Raw genomic sequence first — 24,161 nt, 5'->3', positions numbered from 1 at the left:
TTTATTTTTTAGTTTTTTTGTTGTTTTTGAGACAGTCTCACTCTATCACACACGCTGGAATGCAGTGGCACAATCTTGGCTCCCTGCAACTGCCGCCTCCCGAGTTCAAGTGATTCTTGTAACATCAGCCTCCCGGGTAGTTAGGATTACAGGCATATTCCACCATGCCCGGCTAATTTTTTTTTTTTTTGTATTTTTAGTAGAGACGAGGTTCCACCATGTTGGTCAGGCTGGTCTCGAACTCCTGACCTCAAGTGATCTGCCTGCCTCAGCCTCCCAAAGTGCTGGGATTACAGGCTTGAGCCACCATGCACAGCCTGATTTTATTTTTGAGATCTTTCTATAAATGTTTTCCCCTTGGACTAACAAATTAATCATAGAACATCTGTGTTCACATTTTGTGCTGAAAGTAATGATATAATATTTTTGCATAGTCTATTTTGCCAGTTGTTATTCCCAGAATTTTATAGAGAATGTAATAGTATCTCTTTTCTCCTAAAAAGGGGATGCCTTTTATAATTATGGCTTTAATAAAGAGAAGAGCAATTAGCTTGTAATTCATAAATTAATACTAAAAGGTATGCAGTTTCTCCTTATGAGTAAACGTACTTGTGTAAAAATCCTAATTACTTTATTCTTCCTCAGAATTCCATCATCCCTGGCCCTCCCTTCCTATTTGGAGCCTGTTCAGTACTGCTGGCTCTGCTTGTTGCCTTGTTTATTCCGGAACATACCAATTTAAGCTTAAGGTCCAGCAGTTGGAGAAAGCACTGTGGCAGTCACAGCCATCCTCATAGTACACAAGCGCCAGGAGAGGCCAAAGAACCTTTACTCCAGGACACAAATGTGTGACGACTGAAATCAGGAAGATTTTTCTATCAGCACCCAGGTCTTAGTTTTCACCTCTAGTTCTGGATATACATTCCATTTCCATCCACAGTGTACTTTAAGATTGTCTTAAGAACTGTATCTGCATGAACTCCGTGGGAACTAAAGGAAGTGGGAACTCAAAGAACCGGACAGTTTTCCAAAGATGTTACAATTTCTTTTGAAAAACCTTTTGTTTATTAGCACCAATTTCTTGCCACTAAGCTGTTTGTTTTATTATACATCCTTTAATTAAAAACTATATATGTAACTTCTTAGATATTAGCAAATGTCTCTGCTACCATTTCCTTAAGGTGTTGAGCTTTAACTCTATGCTGACTCAGTGAGACAGAGTAGGCAGTATGGTTGTGGACCTATTTGTTTTAACATTGTAAAATTTTGAGTCAGATTTTAATATTGTAAAATCTTGGGTCAAATAATTCAAAGCCTTAATGCAGATGCACTAAAACAAAGAAATGGTAAATGAATTGTTTGCATTTTAAAAAAACTCTTTAAGAAAACTGTACTAAATCTGAATCATGTTTCAAGCTTGTTTGCAGTACTTTTAAACATTATTCACTACTGTTTTTGAAGTGAGAAAGTATCAGCCATTTAGAATTTAAATTGGGGTGTTTAGAGCCTGTAAATCTAAATGCTGGCTCAAATTTGTTCCCCAGCTACTTCTTATACCACTATTCTTTTAATGTTTGCATAATCATAAGCACCTCAACACTTGAATACGTAATCTAAAAATTATATAGTAAAGCTGGTAGCCTTGAAAATGTCAATGTGATATCTATATGTAGATAAATATATATAGTGGCCTTTCAGGACTGTCACAGTAACACTTTATTTACAGAGCTAATGTTTGTCCTAAATTTTCAGGACCCTAGAGGAGAGCTTTATACAATTACTGATGTGAATTTCTCTAAAGTGTATATTTTTGTGTCCAGTTATATTATTTAAAAAAGTGTTACTTTGTAAAAATTGTATATAAAGTACTGTATAGTTTACACTGTTTTCATCTTGTGTGTGGTTATTGCTTAATGCTTTTTAAACTTGGAACACTCACTATGGTTAAATAAGGTCTTAAAAGAAATGTAAATATTCTGTTAATAAAGTTAAATATTTTAATGATTTTTTTTTTTAAAAAAAGTCTTGATCTGTGAGTTCCTATAGGGCCTGTTTTGGCTTTGTTACCATATTCATTTTTACAGTAACAAATCAAAGAATTATTCATTCTTTGCATCCATTTCTTTTCCCTCACTAAAAAATACTCTTCAAGGAAGACAAGAGGAAAGAAACAAAAATGCAGTATGCAGATTAGCTTTGAAGTACTTGACTTTCAAAGTGTAGATGCTGTATAATAGTTTATTAACAAAGCTCAGAGTTTACAGAAATAATATTAAATGCAACACTTTGATTATTAACACATGTACAATTTTACACTGCAAAACAATTGCAACTAAAAGTTTAAGAGGTAGAAAAAAGAATTAGCACACTTGGAAGTCTATATACATTTAATACAAAAAAATTTGCAAGATGATAGCATGATATCTTTTTGAAAATTCAACTTTGTGTATATATATGCAAAGAGATATCTGTATTTAAAAAAAGAGGGCTACCTGTCTGTATGTCATGCATCACATCCAAAACCTGTCACAATATTTTATATATATTACATAGTATTTACAACAAAGCCCCTTCCAAAATCACCAAGAGGCTTCTTTCCAGAATAGCAAGTGCTTTCAAGTGACTACCAAGTATTCTCACTAATACAGTAGTATATCTAAATGGGGGGGCAGGGGGAGTATCACTGCCTAATATTAGTTACTGAATTTTCAGATTAGATCCCTAGTTTAAGACACGTTCAATTGCCAGTAGTTTCAAGATACTGGCTTCATAAAAAAATATTAGCAAAGATTCTTTCTTACCATGGAACTCTAACATTATTATATCATTAATATCTTGAAATGTTTCTTCATCTGTGTAATAAAGTATTTGAAACTAATTTTAAAATTACCACATGAGCATTAGTACTTCACAAAAATTGATTTGGAAGACTCTTTAGAGAATGCTACCAGGTATTGTTTGTCAATAAGAAAACAAAACGAGGCCCTATGATTCTGGGTGAATTTTTAAAAAATCAATTTTTCCAAAGGAACAATTCTTAAAACTTTTAGTTATAGGGAAGAGAAGAAAATTGTACCTTCTAACAGTTATTTGTTTTGCCTAGTTTATTAACATTGAAAACCAAAGTTCTGATACTATAAAAATAAATGAATCATTCATGATATAGATTTAGTAGTAGTACCAAGTTTTAAGATTCCACTGATACAGATTTAACTGCATATTAAACTACAAATTGAGAAAAACTAGATGAGTATAAACATTTAGGAAGCACTAAAGTTTTAAAAAACCTGTCAGCTCAAATGACTAAAGCACTTAATCTGGTCACATAAATACACTGTCCAAATTATTTTTTTAAGTGTATCAACTTTATTTGATTCATCAATAGCAAATTTAAATGTTTCAAGGAAAATATGCTATGAAGGCTTAATTCATTTCAGTTATTTAAGGTAAATTTAGGACTTTTCCCTTTAAATGTCATCAATAATACAGATATCTCAGGAGGTAATCATTTTCCCTCAAAATTTTCAGGTGTCAAATTTAAAAGTTTTGCTTTACCAGTGAAAGTGATAAAATGAATTAGCATTCTTTGGTTGCATACTATGAGGTTATGAGCAGGTTTTAGTTTACCCAGATTTTCAATATGATTGGAATTTCCCTTATAAGGATCAACTCTTTCCTTAGAACTGAATTTCTAAAGAATAGCTTAATAAAATTCATACTATTATTCTATAAAACACCATGTTCACAAACCAAAAAATGTCATTTACTCACAATCTTTACCAATCCCCAAGTACAAATCTGTTCCTATAAACTGCCATAAAAGATAGCAGTACTTAAAGGATCCAGTTCAACAGCTCAAGTAAAATTTGAAACTTGCTATTTTAGGATTTGATTCGTGTTGACATATTTTTTAAGCACCTGAGTTTCTAAAATACCAGTAAAAAGTAAAACATGACACTAGAATTAACTGCTTGGTAGCTGCCCAGGGAAATATGCTGAAGATGCCGAGGGGAGCACTATGGGTTTGGAAGACGCCTGTAATGCTCCTAAAGTGCCATCTCTCTGATGGTCTGCAAATGAGGACCAAAAAAAGTTACTGGTATTCATTAAGTCTTCATACATTACATTTAATTAAACTAGAGAGTACAAAATCCAGAAATCCCTGCTCACCTGAATTACTAAATAGGTTCTGGCTCAGTCCGCGTAAAGGAATGCTATCTTCCCTTTTCTTCAGGTATTTGGATTCCAACCCTAAATTTTCACCACTTAAAAAGAAAATGGTAATTACTTACTTAACAAAGTATTAATTTTGAAGGTTTATCTCAAATATATACATATGCAAGATAATGTAACTAAGTTCTATTTATAGCTTAGCTTTGTTCAGAACACATTCTTCACTGGTTTCTTAAGCAAATGGTAATTTTGTACATAAACCAAAGTATCCTCAGTAAATAGTAGATTATAATAAAATCTTGAGAGCTGGGATAAGGATGGTGGGAAAAATGAAAATTCTACAAGTGCTATAAAAATTTAAAATACTAGCATATAAGTGATACATGCCAAAAAAATAACATGCCTTGAGAGTAACACTATTAATTTGTAACTCATATTTAAAATAAGATTTTTTTCCTTTGACCCAAAAGCTCTTCAAAATTTTCCAGTGCTTCAAAGTAGTCATGACCAAATATTAATACACATTCCACAATAATAAATTCTGGTCAAATTAATACAAATGAGAAAATCGGGGCGAGAAAGAAGGGTATTTCTGTATGTTTCCCCTTTCTACCACTGCCATCTTTTCTAAATCTGTCCAGTGTTAATGGTTTCCCTAATATTACTTGTAATAAGTTAAAGGCTCTTGCAAAACAATGAGAATAAATCAATCCTTAAAAGTAAATGATGGTTGCTCTTGACCCAATTTTCCAAAATAAGTGGGTGAATAGACTCTTTTTCTATTTTTTTCTTTAATGTTTGATACCCGGTGCCACTTTTTGCTAGCTGACAAAATAACCAGAAAAAAGTCAAAATCACTGAACAGTCCTAATTTTATGGAGAGATGGTTATGTTTGACTTCATATTACAAATATGATTGTCATATTCTCTGCTAGTAAAACTGCTTTATTTTATTTTATTTTATTTTTTTGAGACAGGTTCTTGCTTTGTGACGCAGTTTGGAGTGCAGTGATATGACTGATCATAGCTTACTACAGACTCCAACTCCTAGGCTCAAGTGATCCCTCAGCCTCTCAAGCAGCTGGGACTACAAGCATGTACCACATTGTCTGGCTTTTTTTTTTCTCCTTTTTTCTTTTGAGGCAGGGCCCCCAGGCTGGAGTGCAGTGGCAGGATCATGGCTCACTGCAGTCTCGACCTCCAAGACTCAAGTCTCAGCCTCCTGAGTAGCTGGGAGGGTGTACATACACCACCATGCCTGGCCTATGATGAATTAAATATACTAAACATTATGATATGCTACCATTAACAGGAATTCAAGGTACTCTCCCTGTGAACAAGTGAATTTTGATCTTTTTAAAAAACCGAGGCTCACAAATACTACCTTTTTAAAATTATTTTTTCTATTTATTTTTTTGAGACAGATTCTTACTCTATTGCCCAGGACGGAATGCAGTGGCGCAATCGGCTCACTGCAACTTCTTGCCTCCTGGGTTGAAGCGATTCTCATGCCTCAGCCTCCTGAGTAACTGAGATTACAGATGCCCACTACACCCGGCTAATTTTTGTATTTTTAGTAGAGATGGGATTTCACCATGTTGGCCAGGCTGGTCTTGAACTCCTGGCCTCAAGTGATCCACCCACCTTGGCCTCCCAAAGTGTTGAGATTACAGGCCTGAGCCACTGTGACCAGCCACAAACATTAACTATTTTAACACATCATGATCCAATGAATAAAAGCTGAGAGCTGGGGATGGAACCCTCTTTGAACTATGTTAGTAATTTAGTTTGTAATGTAGAACTGGGATGGTGATAGCTCATGATAATGAGTATCGGCAGACAGGCCTTAAAGTCATTAAATTTAATAAATAAGTATATTAGTAATAATAAATTACAAACATGAAGCCTACCCAGAGAGAAAAGTTTGTATGAGTGGTTTGATTTAACCACAAGTCATTGAATCAACAGACTTCACTATGTAAAACCCTGTTTAAAAACCAGGGTCGCAAAAAGGCATCAAAGCTTATTTATGTTATCTATAGGAAAATCTCACAAACCTTTTTACTCATTCTCTGCATATTTCTAGCATATTAACTAGCTGGTATTTTAGATTAGATTATACTGAAAGCAATAAGTCAGAAAAATGGAGAGCTTCCAGGGGCAGACATAGCCATATAAGAAAACAAAAACAGCTGACCATGAAGAATGTTTAAAAATTTCTGTGAATATATCTGAGAATATCTGAAAGACCAGTCTTCAGTTATGTAGGAAAATCTCTTTCAACAAATAAAATTTTACTATCTAAGCATATCCTACATTAAAAAAAAAAAAAATGAGTAGATTGTTGGAGGAGGAAACAGGAAAAATAGGAGAAATCTCTTTTATAGCTAAGAGTGATTCAACTTAAATTCCACTGATCAGTAACTTGCAATGTCTCAGGTAGACAGGTGGGTATCACAGCTCTCAAGCACTGAGAAAAATTCTTTAAGATGGCCTTCAAAATTGCAAACATTAAATTTTATGTCATTAAGTACTTACTTTTCCTTATCAGTTGAGCAAGGCATACTAACAGTTGCTCCTGACTGAACGTCTCCTAGTGATGCATTTGGTTTTGTAAACTGCAAATTAAACTGAACCTGTGAGAAGGAAAAACATCTCATGTAACTGAGTTATATAGAATTAGACAGTTTTGGGCAGAGGAGGGGTTTGAAACAGAGCCTTGCTCTGTTGCTTAGGCAGGAGTAGAGTGGCACAATCATGGCTCACTGCAGTCCCAATCTCCTGAGCTCAAGCGATCCTCCCACCTCAGCCTTCCAAGTAGCTGAGACTACAGGTACACGCCACGAAGTCTGGCTCATTTTTTATTTCTTGTAGAGACGGGGTTTCACTATGTTGCCCAGGCGGGTCTCAAACTCCTTGTCTCAGCCTCCCCAAATCATGGGATTACAGGGATGAGCTACCATTCCCGGGGTGAATGAGACAGTTCTGTATCGAGATGGGTGGTTCCATTTGTTTTCTGATAAATCTATACATAAAAATGCAGGCTTTACCTAAGTGTGGTGGCTCATGCCTGTAATTCCAGCACTTTGGGTGGGTCACTTGAGTTCAGGAGTTCGAGACTAGCCTGGGCAACACAGACTCCATCTCTACTAAATAAATAAGCCAGAAGTGATGGCACGCATCTGTGGTCCCAGCTACTCTGGAAGCTGAAATGAGAGGACTGCTTGAGCCCAAGAGGTTGAGGGTGCAGTGAGCCAAGAACATGTCACTGCACTCCAGCCTGATGACAGAATGAGACCTTGTCTCATAAAAAAAAAAAAAAAAAAAAACCCAAAAACAAAAAAACCAAAACAGTTTCACCTATATTTTATAACACAAGCACATGCTATTGAAAAGAGTTAATAAAAGGAAGCCTAATTCTCTTTTTTCTTTTCTTTTTTTGAGACAGGGTTTCGTTCTCTTGCCCAGGCTAATTTTTGTATCTTTCTGTAGAGATGGGATTTCACCATGTTGCCCAGGCTGGTCTCGAACTCCTGGGCTCAAGGGATCCTCCCAGCTCGGCCTCCCAAAATGCTGTGATTACAGGCTCACATAAGCCACCCGCCCAGCCGAGAAGCCTACTTCTCTTTACGTAAAAAAGTAAATGCCTGTCATACAAGCAAAATGAATAACAAAATGATTCTTTTACCAATTATTTTCAAACAAGAATATGAACATTAATACATTAAAATAAATGTTAGTATTAAAAGTAACCAAGGATCACAATAATGCATTTACCTCATACATTCTGAAAATTCTTCCCCTTTCAAGACTTTCAAAGCCTATTTATTTAAAGATTCTAAATGAGGGCTTGGAATCTGAATTTTAAAGTCGTCAAAAGTAATCAAGTATCTATGCAAAAATCCAAAATAAAGTAACAGCATATAAGATGTAGTTTATTTAAAGTAATAATGTACTGTGGAATTCCTGTTATATCAGAAAGGTATAAATCTATAGGAAATCTATAAATATAAATTAATAGATCAAAGAAAAAATTCATGACTACTCTCATACAAAAAGAGAAGACATAAGAAAGTACACATCAGTTTTTGGTAAAACTCAAAATAGGAATAGATGGATACCAACTTAATATGATAAAATTATAAAGATATATGCTACTTTACTTGGCTATCAAGGTTGAATACCATCAAGATACCAGTTCTCCCTACATTAATCTACCCTTAACAGCATTACATACAAATAGGATATTTTTAATCAAGAAAGTTGATTCTAATATTCTTTATTTTTAAAAAACATGTAATAAGAGGGAGGCAAATTAAGAAGATACCAGTACTAATACTAATATAACTCCTAGCCACCAATCATAAACAATTAGGAAACTGAGCAAAATAAATGAAGAGAATGTTCTCAGACACAAGACCACAGACAATGCAGGCCTGTGATCTCCAAGATGTGATCCCTACAATTGATTCAAACTTTCTAACTGGCAATCCCTTCTTGACAGCAGATGCAGAGGGAGAACATAATTGCTAAATTGAGGAGATTAAGTTAGAGTTTAGGGAGATCGGACCGCTGGAGGTTGTAGGGCTGAATTCTGATAAGGGAGCTATACAAAGAACAATCTCCAGCTACCTGCCTGTCAATGTCCTTGAGTCTTTACTGTTCTAGGCGTATGCATAGGGTAAAACTCATCAAGGCTGGATAAATAAAGGAGCATTTTTTTTTTTTTTTTTTGTGAGATGGAGTCTCGCTCTGTAGCCAGGGTGGAGTACAGTGGTGCAATCTTGGCTCATTGCAACCTTGGCCTCCCGGGTTCAAGAGATCCTCCTGCCTCAGCCTCCTGAGTAGCTGGTGGGACTGCAGGCGTGCGCCACCATGCCCAGCTAATTTTTGTATTTTTAGTAGAGATGGGGTTTCCCCATGTTGTCAGTACGGTCTCGATCTCTTGACCTTGTGATCTGCTCGCCTCAGTCTCCCAAAGTGCTGGGATTACAGGCTTGAGCCACTGCATCCATCAATAAAGGAGCATTTTAAGCTTTGAAATATGGCTGAACTAACCCTCAAGTAGAAGTTACTTTAGATGCACGCTATTTTTTTTTTTTTTTTTTTTTTTTTTGAGACAGAGGCTTGCTCTGTCGCCCGGGCTGGAGTGCAGTGTCCGGATCTCAGCTCACTGCAAGCTCCGCCTCCTGGGTTTACGCCATTCTCCTGCCTCAGCCTCCCGAGTAGCTAGGACTACAGGCACCCGCCACCTCGCCTGGCTAGTTTTTTTGTATTTTTTAGTAGAGACGGGGTTTCACCGTATTAGCCAGGATGGTCTCGATCTCCTGACCTCGTGATCCGCCCGTCTTGGCCTCCCAAAGTGCTGGGATTACAGGCTTGAGCCACCGCGCCCGGCCTAGATGCATGCTATTAATGCTAAAGAATAAAAACAAAAACGCTCAAAGGAATCAAAGTGAGCCACAAGTAACTTAAATGCCTGCCACTCTTGAGCAGGCATAGTGGCTCATACCTGAAATCGTAGTGCTTTGCGAGGCCAAAGTGGGAGGATCACTTGAGGCCAGGAGTTCAAGACCAGCCTCAGCAACATAATGAGACTCCATCACTACAAAAATTTTTTAAAATTAGGTAGGTATGGGAATGCACACCTGTAGTCCCAGATATATGGGAGGCTGAGTTAGGAGCATCACTTAAGCCCTGGAGTTTGGTTTTACAGTGAGTTATGATCACATCACTGCACTCCATACTGGGCAACCCTGTCTTCAAAAAAAAAAAAGCCTGCCATGCTTTAAAGAAATGTAAAATCCAGACAATCAACAATGTAACACTCACAATGTTCCACTTATCAAAAGGTACAAAGATCACAATAAGATGTCATACTCAGAAGAAAAATTAGCCAACAGAAACAGATTCAGAAATGCCAGAAATTCTAGACCAGGGACACAAATGTAATTGTGTAAGAACTTAATGGAAATAAAAAGTACGAGAAAATTGAAGATAGAAAAAAGAGTGCAATGAAAATTCTAGACACAAAATAGTCAATATATAAAATGAAAATTTCTCACTGGATAGATTAACAGCAAATTATACACTGCAGAAGAAAAGACTAATAAACTTTAAGACACAGCATCAGAATGTACATAAAATGAAACATATAATGAAATAAACTAAGTCTCCCTGGGACAATATCATATAATCAACCATGTATAACTGGAGTACCAAGGAGGAACACCAAAAAAGAGAACAAAACAGAAAAAGAAATGTGAATAATGACTAGAATTTCCTAAACTGATTAAAAACTACAAACCCACCTATTTAAGAACTTCACAAAAACGCGTTAGACATGATATACAAACTCCACACCAAAGCATAATTAACTTGTTGAAAATTAAAGATAAAGAGAAAATTTAAAAGCACCCAGAGAAAAAGGTCACTTTATATAAAGGAAACATTATAAACAAGACTACTGACATCTTGCCAGAAAGTATTCAATCCAGGCAACAATGGAATAACATCTTCAAAATACAGACAGGAAAAAAACTTGTCAACCTAAAGTTCTATATTCAGAGAAAATGAAGTCAAAATAACAACATTATGAGACAAAAGAAGAATTAATTCCCCACAGACCTGCATTGTAAGAAGCCTTAAAAACCTGTACTATAAGAGATCTTAGTTATTGAGGAGAAAAGAAAATGCCCGATGAAAATTTAGATCTACATAAAGGAAAAAAAGAGTGTAAATAGTAATGTATGGGTTAACCAAGGAGACTTTTCCTCATTGTTTAATGTCTTTTCAATATACTTGATGGTTTAAAGAAAAAAAATGTAGAGCTTATAACAAAGATAGAAGTAAAATTTTAACAACAGTAGCAAAAAAATAGGAAGAAATGGGAGTATATTATTGTAACGGTCTTATTTTACATGGGAAGTAGTAAAATATTTGAAGGTACATGATGATATTGTATATTGTAAACCAGAGTAAACACAAAGAAAAGAAAGCCAAGAGTAAATATAAAATGAAAAATGAAATAAAATGCACAAAACTAACTGGAAAGAAGGCAGGAAAAAAGCAGAAAAGGGAGATAAGAAACAGGACATATAGAAAACAAATCATAATATGGAAAAACTTATAATATGCATTACATTTTAAATTGTTTAAGAATGTCAGAATGGATAAAAATGAGTCAATTACAAATATCTAAAAGAAATCACATTTAAAGACACAGACGGGAAAACAAAAAAAAATAGAAAATGATACTTCATGTAAATACTAGGCATAAGAGAGCCAGAATACAATATTAATATCAAGGTAGATTCATTTTCTGCTGAGATATGAAAAAAGAAACTCCTAAGGATCAACGAGTGAGGAAAGGCCGGGCGCGGTGGCTCAAGCCTGTAATCCCAGCACTTTGGGAGGCCGAGACGGGAGGATCACGAGGTCAGGAGATCGAGACCATCCTGGCTAACACGGTGAAACCCCGTCTCTACTAAAAAATACAAAAAACTAGCCGGGCGAGGTGGCGGGAGCCTGTAGTCCCAGCTACTCGGGAGGCTGAGGCAGGAGAATGGCGTAAACCCGGGAGGCGGAGCTTGCAATGAGCTGAGATCCGGCCACTGCACTCCAGCCCGGGCGACAGAGCGAGACTCTGTCTCAAAAAAAAAAAAAAAAAGAGTGAGGAAAATCTCTTTCTTTTCATTTTTCCCTGTTCTTTCCTGCTCCAATCCCCAGTCTACTATATGGAAGCAGAAGTGCCAGAGTGAAAACAGTGGCAAGGTGGTAACTAAAACTTTAAAGGAGGGGAATCATTATTTTCCTACCAAAGGCACTGTGGTCTCATTAACAGGGGAAATATCCTCACTACTTTTCTCCTCTCTTTGTCCTCTTGCTGCTTGATAACAGATGCAGATACAATTACAGGAACTGTAATTGCATAGCACGGAAGGGGAACCAAGGCCTGTATTTTCTAGCTAGAAAAGCAGGAAGGGGGACCCTAAGGACACGGAAAATTCTGAGGAAATCATGGAGAGAAAACTCGAGAAATCCTATAAGGTGGTATATAAACTCTTAGGCTCGCTTATGAGCTGTACAAATCTGACCCTAATCAGCATACCAAAGGCTTTGGGAACTGACTATGGGGTAAACTACTGCCAAGGTCACAGAATAGCACATTTGAGACAGATCCAAACAGCATGACACGACAAAGTCTTTAATACTTGAACTGACAGCCAGGCATGGTGGCTCACACATGTAATCCCAGCATTTTGGGAGGCTGAGGTGGGCGGATCACATGAGGCCAGGAGTTTGAGACCAGCCTGACCAACATGGTGAAACCCCATCTCTACTAAAAATACAAAAATTAGCTGGGCCTGCTGGTGCACATCTGTAATCCCAGCTACTCGGAAGGCTGAGGCACAAGAATTGCTTGAACCCAGAATTGCAGTGAGCCGAGATTGCGCCACTATCCTCCAGCCTGGGCGATAGAGTGAAACTGTCTTTAAAAAAAAATTGAACTGAAGAATCACAACCTAAAGAAGGCTAATCAGAACTTGAACCTAACAAGACTGTTTGCTTAAAAAAAATAAAAAAAAATTAAAAAATCACATTCTCCTTAGGATTTAAATAAGATCTGGGATCTCATAATATTCTAATGTCCAAGATACAATCCAAAATCACTCAACAGAGAACTAGGGAAATGTAAGCAACTCATAAGGGAAAACATAAACCATGAAGTGAACCCCAAGATGACACAATTACTGGAATTATCAGGAAACCACTTCAAATCACCCATTATAACCGTGCTCTAATAACACTGCTCAAATGTTCAAATGAATGTAAAAAAGTCTCAGCAAGAAAAGAAAAGAAAATGAAATGGAAATCTTAGAACAGAAATAATCGCTGAGTGGGCTTGATAGTAGAACGGACAGAGAAAAGAGTAAACTTGAAGGCGGATCAACAGAAATAATCAAATCTGAAAAACAGAAAAAATAAGAATGGAAGAACAGAAAGTTGTGGACCTTTAGGAAAATAAAGATTTACATTCATGTCTTTTGAGTCCTAAAAGAAAGAGTGTTCTGCAGAAAAAAATATTTGACTACATGGGAGGCTGAGGTGGGAGGACTGCTTGATCCTGGGAGGTCAAGGCTCAAGGCTGCCATGAGTTCTGTTCATGCCACTGCACTCCAGCCTGAGCTACAAAGCAAGACCCCGTCTCAAAAAAAAAAAAAAAAAATTGAAGAAATAATGGCTGAATACGTCAAAAATTTGGGAAAAGATTTACCAAGCTTAGTAAACCCCCAAAAGGATAAAGTCAAATGAGTTCAAAATCCATGCCCAGACACATCATTGTTAAACTGTGAAAAACTAAAAAAATAAATAAATCTTAAAAGCAGGCAGAGAAAACGATGCACTAGTTACAGGAGAACGATTCAAATTTACTGCTAATTTCTCATTGGAAATCATGGAATCCTAAAAGAAGCAGAACAACAGTTTTAAAGTGCTTAAGGAAAAGGATTATGAATACAGAATGTTATATCCAGAGAAAATATCATTCAGGAAAGAAGGTAAAAGAAAGGCATTCCCATGGGAAGAAAAAGAATTGACAGAAGACTTCCTCTAAAAGAAATGCTAATGAATGTTCTATCATTCAGGGAAATTATACTGTAGAAGAACTCAGAATACCAGGAATGAAGGAAAGGAATAACAAGAACAACCGTTAAACACTGGGTAATATAATGAACTAGTCTTCTCCACTCCAGAGTTTGTTTGCTTTTTGTTTTTGTTTTTATTATTATTATACTTAAGTTCTAAGGTACATGTGCACAATGTGCAGGTTTGTTACATATGTATACATGTGCCATGTTGGTGTGCTGCACCCATTAACTCATCATTTACATTAGGTATATCTCCTAATGCTATCCCTCCCCGTCTCCCCTCCCCGCAATAAGCCCTGGTGTGTGATGTTCCCCTTCCTGTGTCCAAGTGATCTCATTGTTCAATTCCCACCTATGAGTGAGAACATGCGGTGTTTGGTTTTCTGTTCTTGGAGATAGTTTGCTGAGAACGATGGTTTCCAGCGGCATCCATGTCCCTACAAAGGAGACGAACTCATCCTTTTTTATGGCTGCATAGTATTCCATGGTGTATATGTGCCACATTTTCTTAATCCAGTCTGTCACTGATGGACATTTGGGTTGATTCCAAGTCTTTGCTATTGTGTATAGTGCTGCAATAAACATACGTGTGCATGTGTCTTTATAGCAGCGTGATTTATAATCCTCTGGGTATATACCCAGTAATGGGGAGGCTGGGTCAAATGGTATTTCTAGTTCTAGATCCTTGAGGAATCACCACACTGTTTTCCACAATGGTTGAGACGGAGTCTCGCTCTGTCGCCCAGACTAGAGTGCAGAGTCACAATCTCGGCTCACTGCAACCTCCGCCTCCTGGGTTCAAGTGATTCGCCTGCCTTACTACAGGTGCCCACCACCACGCCCAGCAAAGTTTTTGTATTTTTAGTAGAGACAGAGTTTCACTGTGTTAACCAAGGTGGTCTCAATCTCCTGATGTCGTGATCCGCCTGCCTCGGCCTCCCAAAGTGCTGGGATTATAGGCGTAAGGGACCACACCCAGCCCACTCCAGAGTTTTAAATATGTATAATGGATGATACATATTTTTTGTATCATTTTGATGATGTATCATGATCATTTTGATGAGACAATCAAAAATTTTAGATTGTCTGATAATATTTCCAATGTATGCAGATACAATACATATGAAATATGAAAACATAAGGGGAGAAAAGGCAAAGGGACTATATGGTGGTAAGGTATGTATATTCTACTTTAAGTGGTAAGATATTAATTCTACACACTATGAAAAGTATGTATATTAATAAATGCCTGGAGCAACCACTAAAATAAAAATCACACAAAGAGATATATTTAAAGAACACTATCCCAACAAAAACAGAATACTACTCTTTTTTTTTTTTTTCTTTTTTGGTGAGACCTCTCACTCTGTTGCCCAGGACAGAGCAGAGTGGTGCAAACACAGCTCAGTGCCACCTTCACCTCCTGGGCTCAGGTGATCCTCCCACCTCCACCTCCCCAATAGCTGGGACCACAGGTGTATGTGACCACATCTGGCCAAAATAATATTTTCTAATTTCCCTTAAATCTTCCATATATCTTTCTGTTATAGATTTCTAGTTTAATTCCAGACTGGTTTAGAACTAAGGCTATCTTGGTTAGTGTTCCATGTGTACTTGAAAAGAATAGGGCTGGGTGTGGTGGCTCATGCCTGTAATCCCCACACTCTGGGAGGCCAAGGGAGGCAGATCTCTTGAGCCCAGGAGTTCGAGATCAGCATGGGAAACACGGCAAAACCCTGTCTCTCCAAAAAAATACAAAAATTAGCCAGGTGTGGCGGTGTGCACCTGTAGTCCCAACTACTCAGGAGGCTGAGGTGGGAGAATCACACAAGCCCAGGAGGTTGAGGCTGTAGGGAGCTGCGATCATGCTATCGCATCCCAGTCTGGGGGACACAGTGAGACCCTGTCTCAAAAAAAAGAGAAAATAAAAAGAAAAAAAATATTTTGAACTTAATGAAAATGAAAATACACATACCAAAATTTGTGAAATGCAGTTAAAACAAGACTGAACAACATGTATAGCATTAAATGTTTAGATTAACATAAAACTCTTAGAATATAATCTTCTACCTTAAGAAAGTGAGAAAAGGAGCCAAACAAACTCAAGGCAGTTAGAAGGGAAAAAATACTAAAGTGGAGAAATCAGTAAATTGAAAAACCAATGAAATCATAAGTCAGTTCCCTGAAAAGATACATGAAACTGGTAACCTCTTACCAAACTGATTTTTCAAAGAGACAAGGCAAAAATCACCATTATAAGTAATGAAAGAGAGGATGCTACAACAGAGTCTATAGACATTAAAAAGATAATAATGGAATACTACAAACAACTCTTCACACATAGCTTAAAATTTAGATTAAATGATTTAATCCTGTGAAAGTCACAAACTATCAAAATTGGCCCAAGAAGAAATAAATAACCCAAATATTCTATAGCTATTGAAAAAAATTAATTAACAGCTGAAAAAAACCTCCGGCAAAAAAATTTCCAGACCCCAGATGATTTCACTGGAAAATTCTACCAAACATTTAAAGAAAATATAAAGCAACTCTATACAATATATACCAGAAAATAAAAGAGAAAAGATGTTTTCCTGCTCATTTTGAGGCCATTATTGTCCTGATTTAAATTTTTTATTTTTTATTTTTTTTATTTTTATTTTTTATTTTTATTTTTGAGACGGAGTCTCGCTCTGTCGCCCTGGCTGGAGCGCAGTGACTGGATCTCAGCTCACTGCAAGCTCCGCCTCCTGGGTTTATGCCATTCTCCTGCCTCAGCCTCCCGAGTAGCTGGGACTACAGGCGCCCGCCACCACGCCCGGCTAGTTTTTTGTATTTTTTTAGTAGAGACGGGGTTTCACTGTGTTAGCCAGGATGGTCTCGATCTCCTGACCTCGTGATCCTCCTGTCTCGACCTCCCAAAGTGCTGGGATTACAGGCTTGAGCCACCGCGCCCGGCCTAAATTTTTTAAAGACAGTACATGAAAAGTAAACTACAGGCCAAGAGTAAACTACAGGCCAATATCCTTTATGAACATGGACACAAAATCAAACTATCAGAAAATTAACTCCAAGCTGGGTGTAGGGGCTCATGCCTGTAATCCCAGCACTTTGGGAGGCCGAGGCGGGCAGATCACTCACCCGCCTGACCTTGAGGTCAGAAGTTCAAGATCAGCCTGGCCAACATGGCGAAACCCTGTCTCTATTAAAAATACAAAAATTAGCTGGTGCAGTGCCAGCCGCCTGTAGTCACAGCTACTCGGGAGGCTGAGGCAGGAGAATTGCTGGAACCCAGGAGGCAGAGGTTGCAGGGAGCCGAGATCATGCCACTGCCCTACAGCCAGGGCAACAGAGACTGACTCTATCTCCAAAAAAAAAAAAAAAACAGAAAAAGAAAAAGAATATTACCTCCAGCAATACATAAAAAGAATACACCATGACCAGGTGAAGTTTATCCCAAGAATGAAAGGCTAATATAATCTTAAACAATCAATACAATCTGTTAACGGATAAAAGATAAGCCACATAACCATATCAATTGAAAAAGCATTTGACAAAATTTAACATCCATTCCTGATAAAAGCTCTTAGCAAACTAGGAATAGAATAAAACTCCCTTATTCTGAAAAATGGCCATCTAGCAAAAACCTACAGCTAATATGCTTATGATGAAAGACTGAATGCTCTGCCCTGAAGCTCAGGAACAAGGCCAGAATGTCTGCTCTCACATTTATTTAAACTACACTATAGGCTGGGCGCAGTGGCCTACACCTGTAATCCCAGCACTTTTTTGGAGGCCGTGGCAGGTGGATCACTTGAGTTCAGGAGCTCAAGACCAGCCTGGGCAACATGGCAAAACCCTGTCTCTAACAAAATTACAAAAAATTAGCTGGGCATGGTGGCATGCGCCTGTGGTCCCAGCCACTAAGGAGGCTGAGGTAGGATGATCACTTCAGCCTGGGAGGCAGAAGTTGAAGTGAGCCAAGAGTGCGACACTGTACTCCAGGCTAGGTGACACTAAGACTCTGTTGCAAAAAAAACATAAGTAAAAATAAATTGTACTATCGGTTCCAGCCATTACAATAAGGCAAGAAAAATAAATAAAAATCAACCACATTGGAAAGGAAGAAGTAAAACTGTCATTATTTTCAGGTAACATAACCGTCTACGTGGAAAATCCAACAGAATTTACCAAAAACCACTAATGAGTGCAATAAATGAGTTTAGCAAGGTTTCAAGATACAAGATCAACATACGAAAATGACATACATTTCTACACATCAATATTCTGAAAAATAATAATTATACCCATAATAGCATCTAGAAGAATAAAACACATAAGAATAAATTCAACAGAAGAAATTCAAGACTTATACACTGAAAACTGCAAAACATTACTGAGAGAAAGTAAAGATCTAAATAAATGGAAAGACTCTTAATATTCAGGGATTGGAAGATAAAATACTGTCAAAATAGCATTTCTTTGAAAACTGACCTATAAATTCCTTGTACACCTATCAAAATCCAAACAAACCATTTTGCAGAAATTGACATGGTGACCAAACATTTTTGTGAAAATGAAAAAGATCTAAAACAATTTTGAAAAGGAAGAATAGAGTCTGTAGATTTTCAACACTTTTAATATAAAGTCATAGTAATTAAGATGCTGTGATATTGGCACAGGATAGGTATAAAGATCAACGAAACAGAATTGAGAATCCTGAAATAAATCCTTACACGGTCAACTGATTTTTAACAAAGGTGCTTAGACAATTCAACAGAGAAAAAGACTTTTCATAAATGGTACTAAGAACTGTATATCCACAGCGGGGAGGAAAAATGAACTTAGATCCTTACTTCAAGCCATGCACACAAATTATTTCAAAATGGATCACAGATCTAAATGTAACAGCTAAAACTATAAAACTTGTAGAAAAAAACAAAGGAGATAATGTTTTCAACCTGTAGTTGGACAGAGTTCTTATATACAACTCCAAAAGCAAGATCCACAAAAGAAAAAAGTTTGATAAATTGCACTCCATCAAATATTAAAAACTTTTGTGTTTCAAAAGACACATTAAGAAAATAAAAAGGGAAGCCACTGGGAGAAAATATTTGCTAATCATATACTTGATAAAGGACTTGTATCCAGAATATACAAAGAACTCTTACAATTCAATAAAAAGACAACCTTGTTTAGCAATGGTCAAAAGATTCAAATAGAAATATCACCAAAGTAAATATATTGATGTTAAGTAAGCCCATGAATAGAGATACTCAACTTCATTAGGTTTTAGGAAAATGCAAACTAAAATCACAATGAGGGGCCAGGTGCGGTGGCTGATGCCTGTAATCCTAGCACTTTGGAAGGCCGAGGTGGGGGATCACTTGAGGTCAGGAGTTCAAAACCAGCCTGGTCAACATGGTGAAACCCTGTCTCTACTAAAAAATACAAAAATTAGCTGGACGTGGTGGTGTGCACCTGTAACTCCAGCTACTAGGGAGGCTGAGGCACAAGAATCACTTGCACCCTGAAAGTGGAGGTTACAGTGAGCTGAGATTGTACCACTGCACTCCAGCCTGGGCAACAGTGCAAGACTCTGTCTCAATAAAAAAATAAAATAAATAAATAGAATCACAATGAGGTACTTCTATGCATGTATTAGAATGGCTAAAATTAAACAACTGACTATACCAACTGTTGAAAGGATGCAGAACAATCTGAACTCTCAGACTGCTAGTGGTAAATGGTAAAACCACTTTGGAAACATTTGGTAGTTTCTTAAAAATCAAACATATGCCACCAGTCGTTCCATTCCTAGGTACTCAAACACAATAAATACAAAGACTTGCACACATAAGTTTACAGCAGCTTAATCTGTAATATCCAAAAACTTAAAACAACTCAAATGTCCATCAACTGATGAATGAACAAATTGTGGCACATCAATGCAATGAAGTACTACTGAGCAATTAAAAGAACTACTGTTACACATTGCAGCCTGGATGAACATCAAACACGGTATACTGAGTGAAAAGGAAAGACATGGCCAGGCACGGTGGCTCACGCCTACAATTCCAGCACTTTGGGAGGCTGAGGTAGGCAGATAACTTGAGCCCAGGAATTCGAAATCAGCCTGAGCAACATGGCGAAACTCCATCTCTACAAAAAATGCAAAAAAAGGTACTTGGGCATGGTAGCACACACACCTGTAGTCCCAGCTACTCAGGAGGCTAAGATAGGAGGATCACCTGAGCCCAGGGAGGTCGAGGCTGCAATGAACCATGATTGTGCCACTGCACTCCATCCTGGATAACAGAATGAGATCTTATCTCAGAAAAAGAAATTAAAAAAAAAAACTACATGTTGTATGATTCTACTCATATGAAATACAGAAAATCTAATTTTATAGTGACAGCTGATCAGTAGTTGCCTAGGGCTAGGAGGAGGAGTAGGGATAAACTGCAAACAGGCAGTAGGGTACTTTTAGGGTAATATAAATGTTCTACTATTGAACTGTGGTATAGTTTCACAACTCTATAAGCTGACTAAAATTACTGAACTAATCTTCAAGTGGAAGGATTTCATGGTATGTAAATTCTACCTTAATAACTTTTAAATTTTTAAAAAGGAAGTATAATGAAGAATAAAAACAAACCAAAAATAACAAAACAGCACATTAAAAATAACGGCAAATTAGTGTCCAGAATATGTAAAGAATACTTATAAAACCATTTTATAAATGTTAAACCTCCCAAACAAAACAACGGATAAAAGAAAGAGCCAGGCACAAGGATGCATGCCTGTAGTCCCAGCTACTCAGGAGGCTGAGCCAGGAGGATCAGGTGAGCCCAGGAGTTCGAAGCCAGCCTGGGCAACACAGGGAGACTTCCATCACTAAAACAAATGAATGAAAAACAAACAAATGAAAAACAAAAAATGAATAAACAGGAGTTTTACAGAATAGGAAACATAACCTATAAATATATAAAAAGATGTTTCTCACTTTAACCAAGAAAATGTTAATTAACATCACAATAAGATACTATTTTAGTCACCAGATATGCAAAAATGCCTTTGACACAGTTACTTCTAACAATGTATCCTATAAATCTATTCGTACCAGGCCACCAAGATGTATGTACAAATATATTTTCTGGAGCACTGCATGAGCATCTGGATTGAAAAAAACCTAATCATCCATAAACAGAGTATTAGTTAATTATAGTACATCCATATACTGGAATACTATAAAGTCATTAAAAAGAAACAAAAACTTACATTCTGATACACTGCAGCTACCTATTCCATAATGCCATAAATGAAAAAAGCAAGGCACAAAACAATTGGCAAGTACTATTTATGTTTATATATAAAAACACTCATACATCTGAATATATATACTTATACATGCACATACATATGGTCTTATATACACTTTGAATATTTCTGGAATATATATATCACAAGAAATTCCTAACAGTATTTTTCTCTGAGAAGAGGACTAGGGATCACAGTAGGCACTTTTAGATAGTACATCCTCCTGTACCTTTGGAAGCTTCCCATACTTACACATTACTTTTGAAAAGTTAATACAAAATACATGAAAAATTAATTTAAACCTCTAGGTGAATTAGATGGTTAATCAAACTGAATAATGCTATCTGTAGACAAAATCTGTCTCTGAATACCCACTGTGGGCCAAACACTATCAAGACAAAGAAAGTGAGGCAACAGGGCCTTGGGCAGCCTCCAGTCACACACAAATGTTAGAGATCTGTACTGGATGACACTGAGAGAAAACATGCATTTTAGTGCCTACAATTATAGAATGTCAGGAGGATAAGAAACTCTTTCAGAGAAAATAAAAATGTAAAGGTTCCTGTAGAAACTCAAACACTAGCGAATAAAACCAAAAGAGACCTTAGAGTAATTCAGAGTAATTTGTCAACAGGTCCACACTGGCCAACTGAATTCATCACTGAGAATCAAGAGATGCCTAGGACCCAGGGAGCCCAGGACCAGTCATCAGTCACCACCAGTGGATGCCGGGAACAACCTTCAGCATCCACTCTGTGCTTGGGATGGGGGTTCCCCAAACCAGCTTATAACAGTTTCTAGCTCTGCTTGCCCTGTGGGAGCTGATAAACTGAGTCACATTTCCATTCTGTAGAAGACTCAGTGAAAAAGTACGGCTGTTTCTCCTCAGGTCAAGGGTTAGAATGAAAAACTGGAGCTCACTCAAAATAATGCTGTGTATTACTGTGTCTCCTCTCCACTCCACTACTACTTTGTAGTACATGACTATTGTGTATGGCATTTCCAGACTTTGTTTCTTGGTCCTTAACAGTAAACAGAATTGTCTCCCTAAGCCTTTCAACCAGATTAAAAGAACAAAGATAAATCAATCATCTGGCCCCTTTCTCATTGTAGAAAATCCCTCACATACTTCATAATCTCCTTGATGAAAGTTTGACCTTGAAGATCAAGAATTTAACCCAAGCTGGGCACAGAGGCTCACGCCTGTAATGCCACCACTTAGGAGGCCGAGGCAGTGCATCACTTGAGGTCAGGAGTTAGAGATCAGCCTGACCAATATGGTGAAACCCTGTCTCTACTAAAAATACAAAAATTAGCCAGGTGTGGTGGCGCACACCTGTAATCTCAGCTACTCAGGAGGCTGAGGCATGAGAATCGCTTGAACCTGGGAGGTGAAGGTTGCAGCAAACTAAGATCATGCCACTGCACTCCAGCCTTGGTGACAGAGTGAGACTCTGTCACAAAAATAAATGAATAAATGAATGAATGAATAAACAGTTTAGTTTGAAAGACATTACAATTTACTATCTACTGGGGTTTCACCACAAAATGTAAGCACCATAGGGTCAGGGGATTTGCCTTGTTCACTGCTGTCATCTCCTGCAACTAAAACTATGCCTGGCCACAGCAGATAGTAGACATTCATTAAATACTTGTTCAATGAATGAATCTTTGGCTATCATTGTATTCAAAAATAAAAGAGAAAAAACAAGTAGTTTTGTGTATCTTGCTTTAAAATTGTCAAGTATTTGTTCTATTTGTCAGAACAGCACAATCTTGTTAAATATTCTCACATATTCTTTCAGCATTATTTTGTTTCTTGCCAAATTTCTCATGTTATTTTACATTCCCACAGTTAAACATCTCCTTGAATGTATTCCGTCTTGACAGTAACATTTTAAGGCATCAGGAAGATCACAGGTTCAATGTCGAAAATAAAAGGGTGATTTTTAAAAACTGCAATTCAAAAGTACATGTTTTAATCAACATAGCTGCTAGCACAAAACTACCTAGATGAATGATCACCAAAGTAGTGGTGTTTGGTGCTTTAAAGTGGGTCTCTGAGTAGGGGAAGACAAAGTAGGCAGTAATTAGGACCATTCATTGAGGTCTGAGAAGAAAATCTTACAACTTTCATTTACATCTATTTTTAGTCTCATTCTTTAATTTCTATTTTTGAATAATTTTATTATTAATAATATAACATTTATGGAGTACTTATCATGAATCAGGTACTATTCTAAGCAAATGCATTAATTCACTTAATAATCCAGTAAGGTAGAGAAAATTATCACTCCATTTTATAAGTGGGAAAACTGAAGTGTAGGAGTTGAATGCTGTTTGTTTTTCACTGGCTTGATCAACTTCACATTGACAGAGGCAGGTTTTAAATCCTAATATCAGATTTCGCTTTCTTAACCAATAATTACACGGCATACAATATAGTATTTCAGTAGCATATGCATAAATTCACAAATAAATACACATTAATGTATTCGAGATGAGAGCGCAAATTGTTCTGTTTATTTTAGGGTTTTTCCCGCCGTTAGGAATACATAATTAAAAGAATATGGAGATCACTGATACAGGAAACACTGAAAGTCTTGCTCCTGTATTTAAGAACATATTTATTATAATGATTCCTCTGATTCCCCAAGACCTATAAGAATGGTAGTATTATTTTATAAGTCATCCTTAGTCCTATCAAGTAGGCAACTGTCTCTAGTAGCACTTGTCCTCATTTTGGACATTATATATATATTCCTGGAAAGTTGTTTAAAATAAAAAACAACTGTGAATTCACTTATAATTCTAAAGAAAAAAAATGATCCCAAGATGCAACCACACTTGAGTATACTGATACTGATAATAAAACAATAGCATTCCTTTGAATACACATCTAATTCTCCTTAATAAGCAATGCAAGAAGAGCCAATGATATGCATCTAAGTACCCTTTACATAACAGTATTTCAGGCATAAAAACTCAGGCTTAATTCTCATTTCACTGAGAATTCTC

General features: G+C 37.0%; 2 protein-coding genes across 9 annotated transcripts in view; one reads left to right on the top strand and one right to left on the bottom strand.

The window, feature by feature from the left end:
* MFSD14A (major facilitator superfamily domain containing 14A) overlaps nt 1-2,014 on the top strand; it is a 47,693-nt gene extending 45,679 nt beyond the window's left edge. The window contains exon 12 of the mRNA XM_023191287.2: nt 646-2,014. Coding sequence (XP_023047055.1) covers nt 646-852 — 207 coding nt within the window. The 3' untranslated portion in view covers nt 853-2,014. The remainder of the gene's footprint in view (nt 1-645) is intronic.
* The window catches only part of SASS6 (SAS-6 centriolar assembly protein), a 75,740-nt gene that overhangs the window by 23,395 nt on the left and 28,184 nt on the right, over nt 1-24,161 (bottom strand). For 6 of the 8 annotated variants that reach the window (XM_023191279.1, XM_023191278.1, XM_023191284.2 and 3 more), the window contains 3 exons: nt 6,712-6,809; nt 4,171-4,265; nt 2,196-4,070 (listed from right to left, as the gene is read on the bottom strand). In XM_023191279.1, coding sequence (XP_023047047.1) covers nt 3,964-4,070; nt 4,171-4,265; nt 6,712-6,809 — 300 coding nt within the window. In that variant the 3' untranslated portion in view covers nt 2,196-3,963. Of the gene's footprint in view, nt 1-2,195; nt 4,071-4,170; nt 4,266-6,711; nt 6,810-24,161 lie in introns of those variants that run through there. The other 2 variants (XM_031936613.1, XM_031936614.1) reach the window with 1 other exon arrangement.

Source organism: Piliocolobus tephrosceles, chromosome 1, assembly GCF_002776525.5.
Source record: "Piliocolobus tephrosceles isolate RC106 chromosome 1, ASM277652v3, whole genome shotgun sequence".
Classification (NCBI taxonomy): domain Eukaryota; kingdom Metazoa; phylum Chordata; class Mammalia; order Primates; family Cercopithecidae; genus Piliocolobus; species Piliocolobus tephrosceles.
The sequence above is the reverse complement of the archived record's forward strand: the minus strand, read 5'-3'. Positions and strand labels throughout refer to the sequence as shown.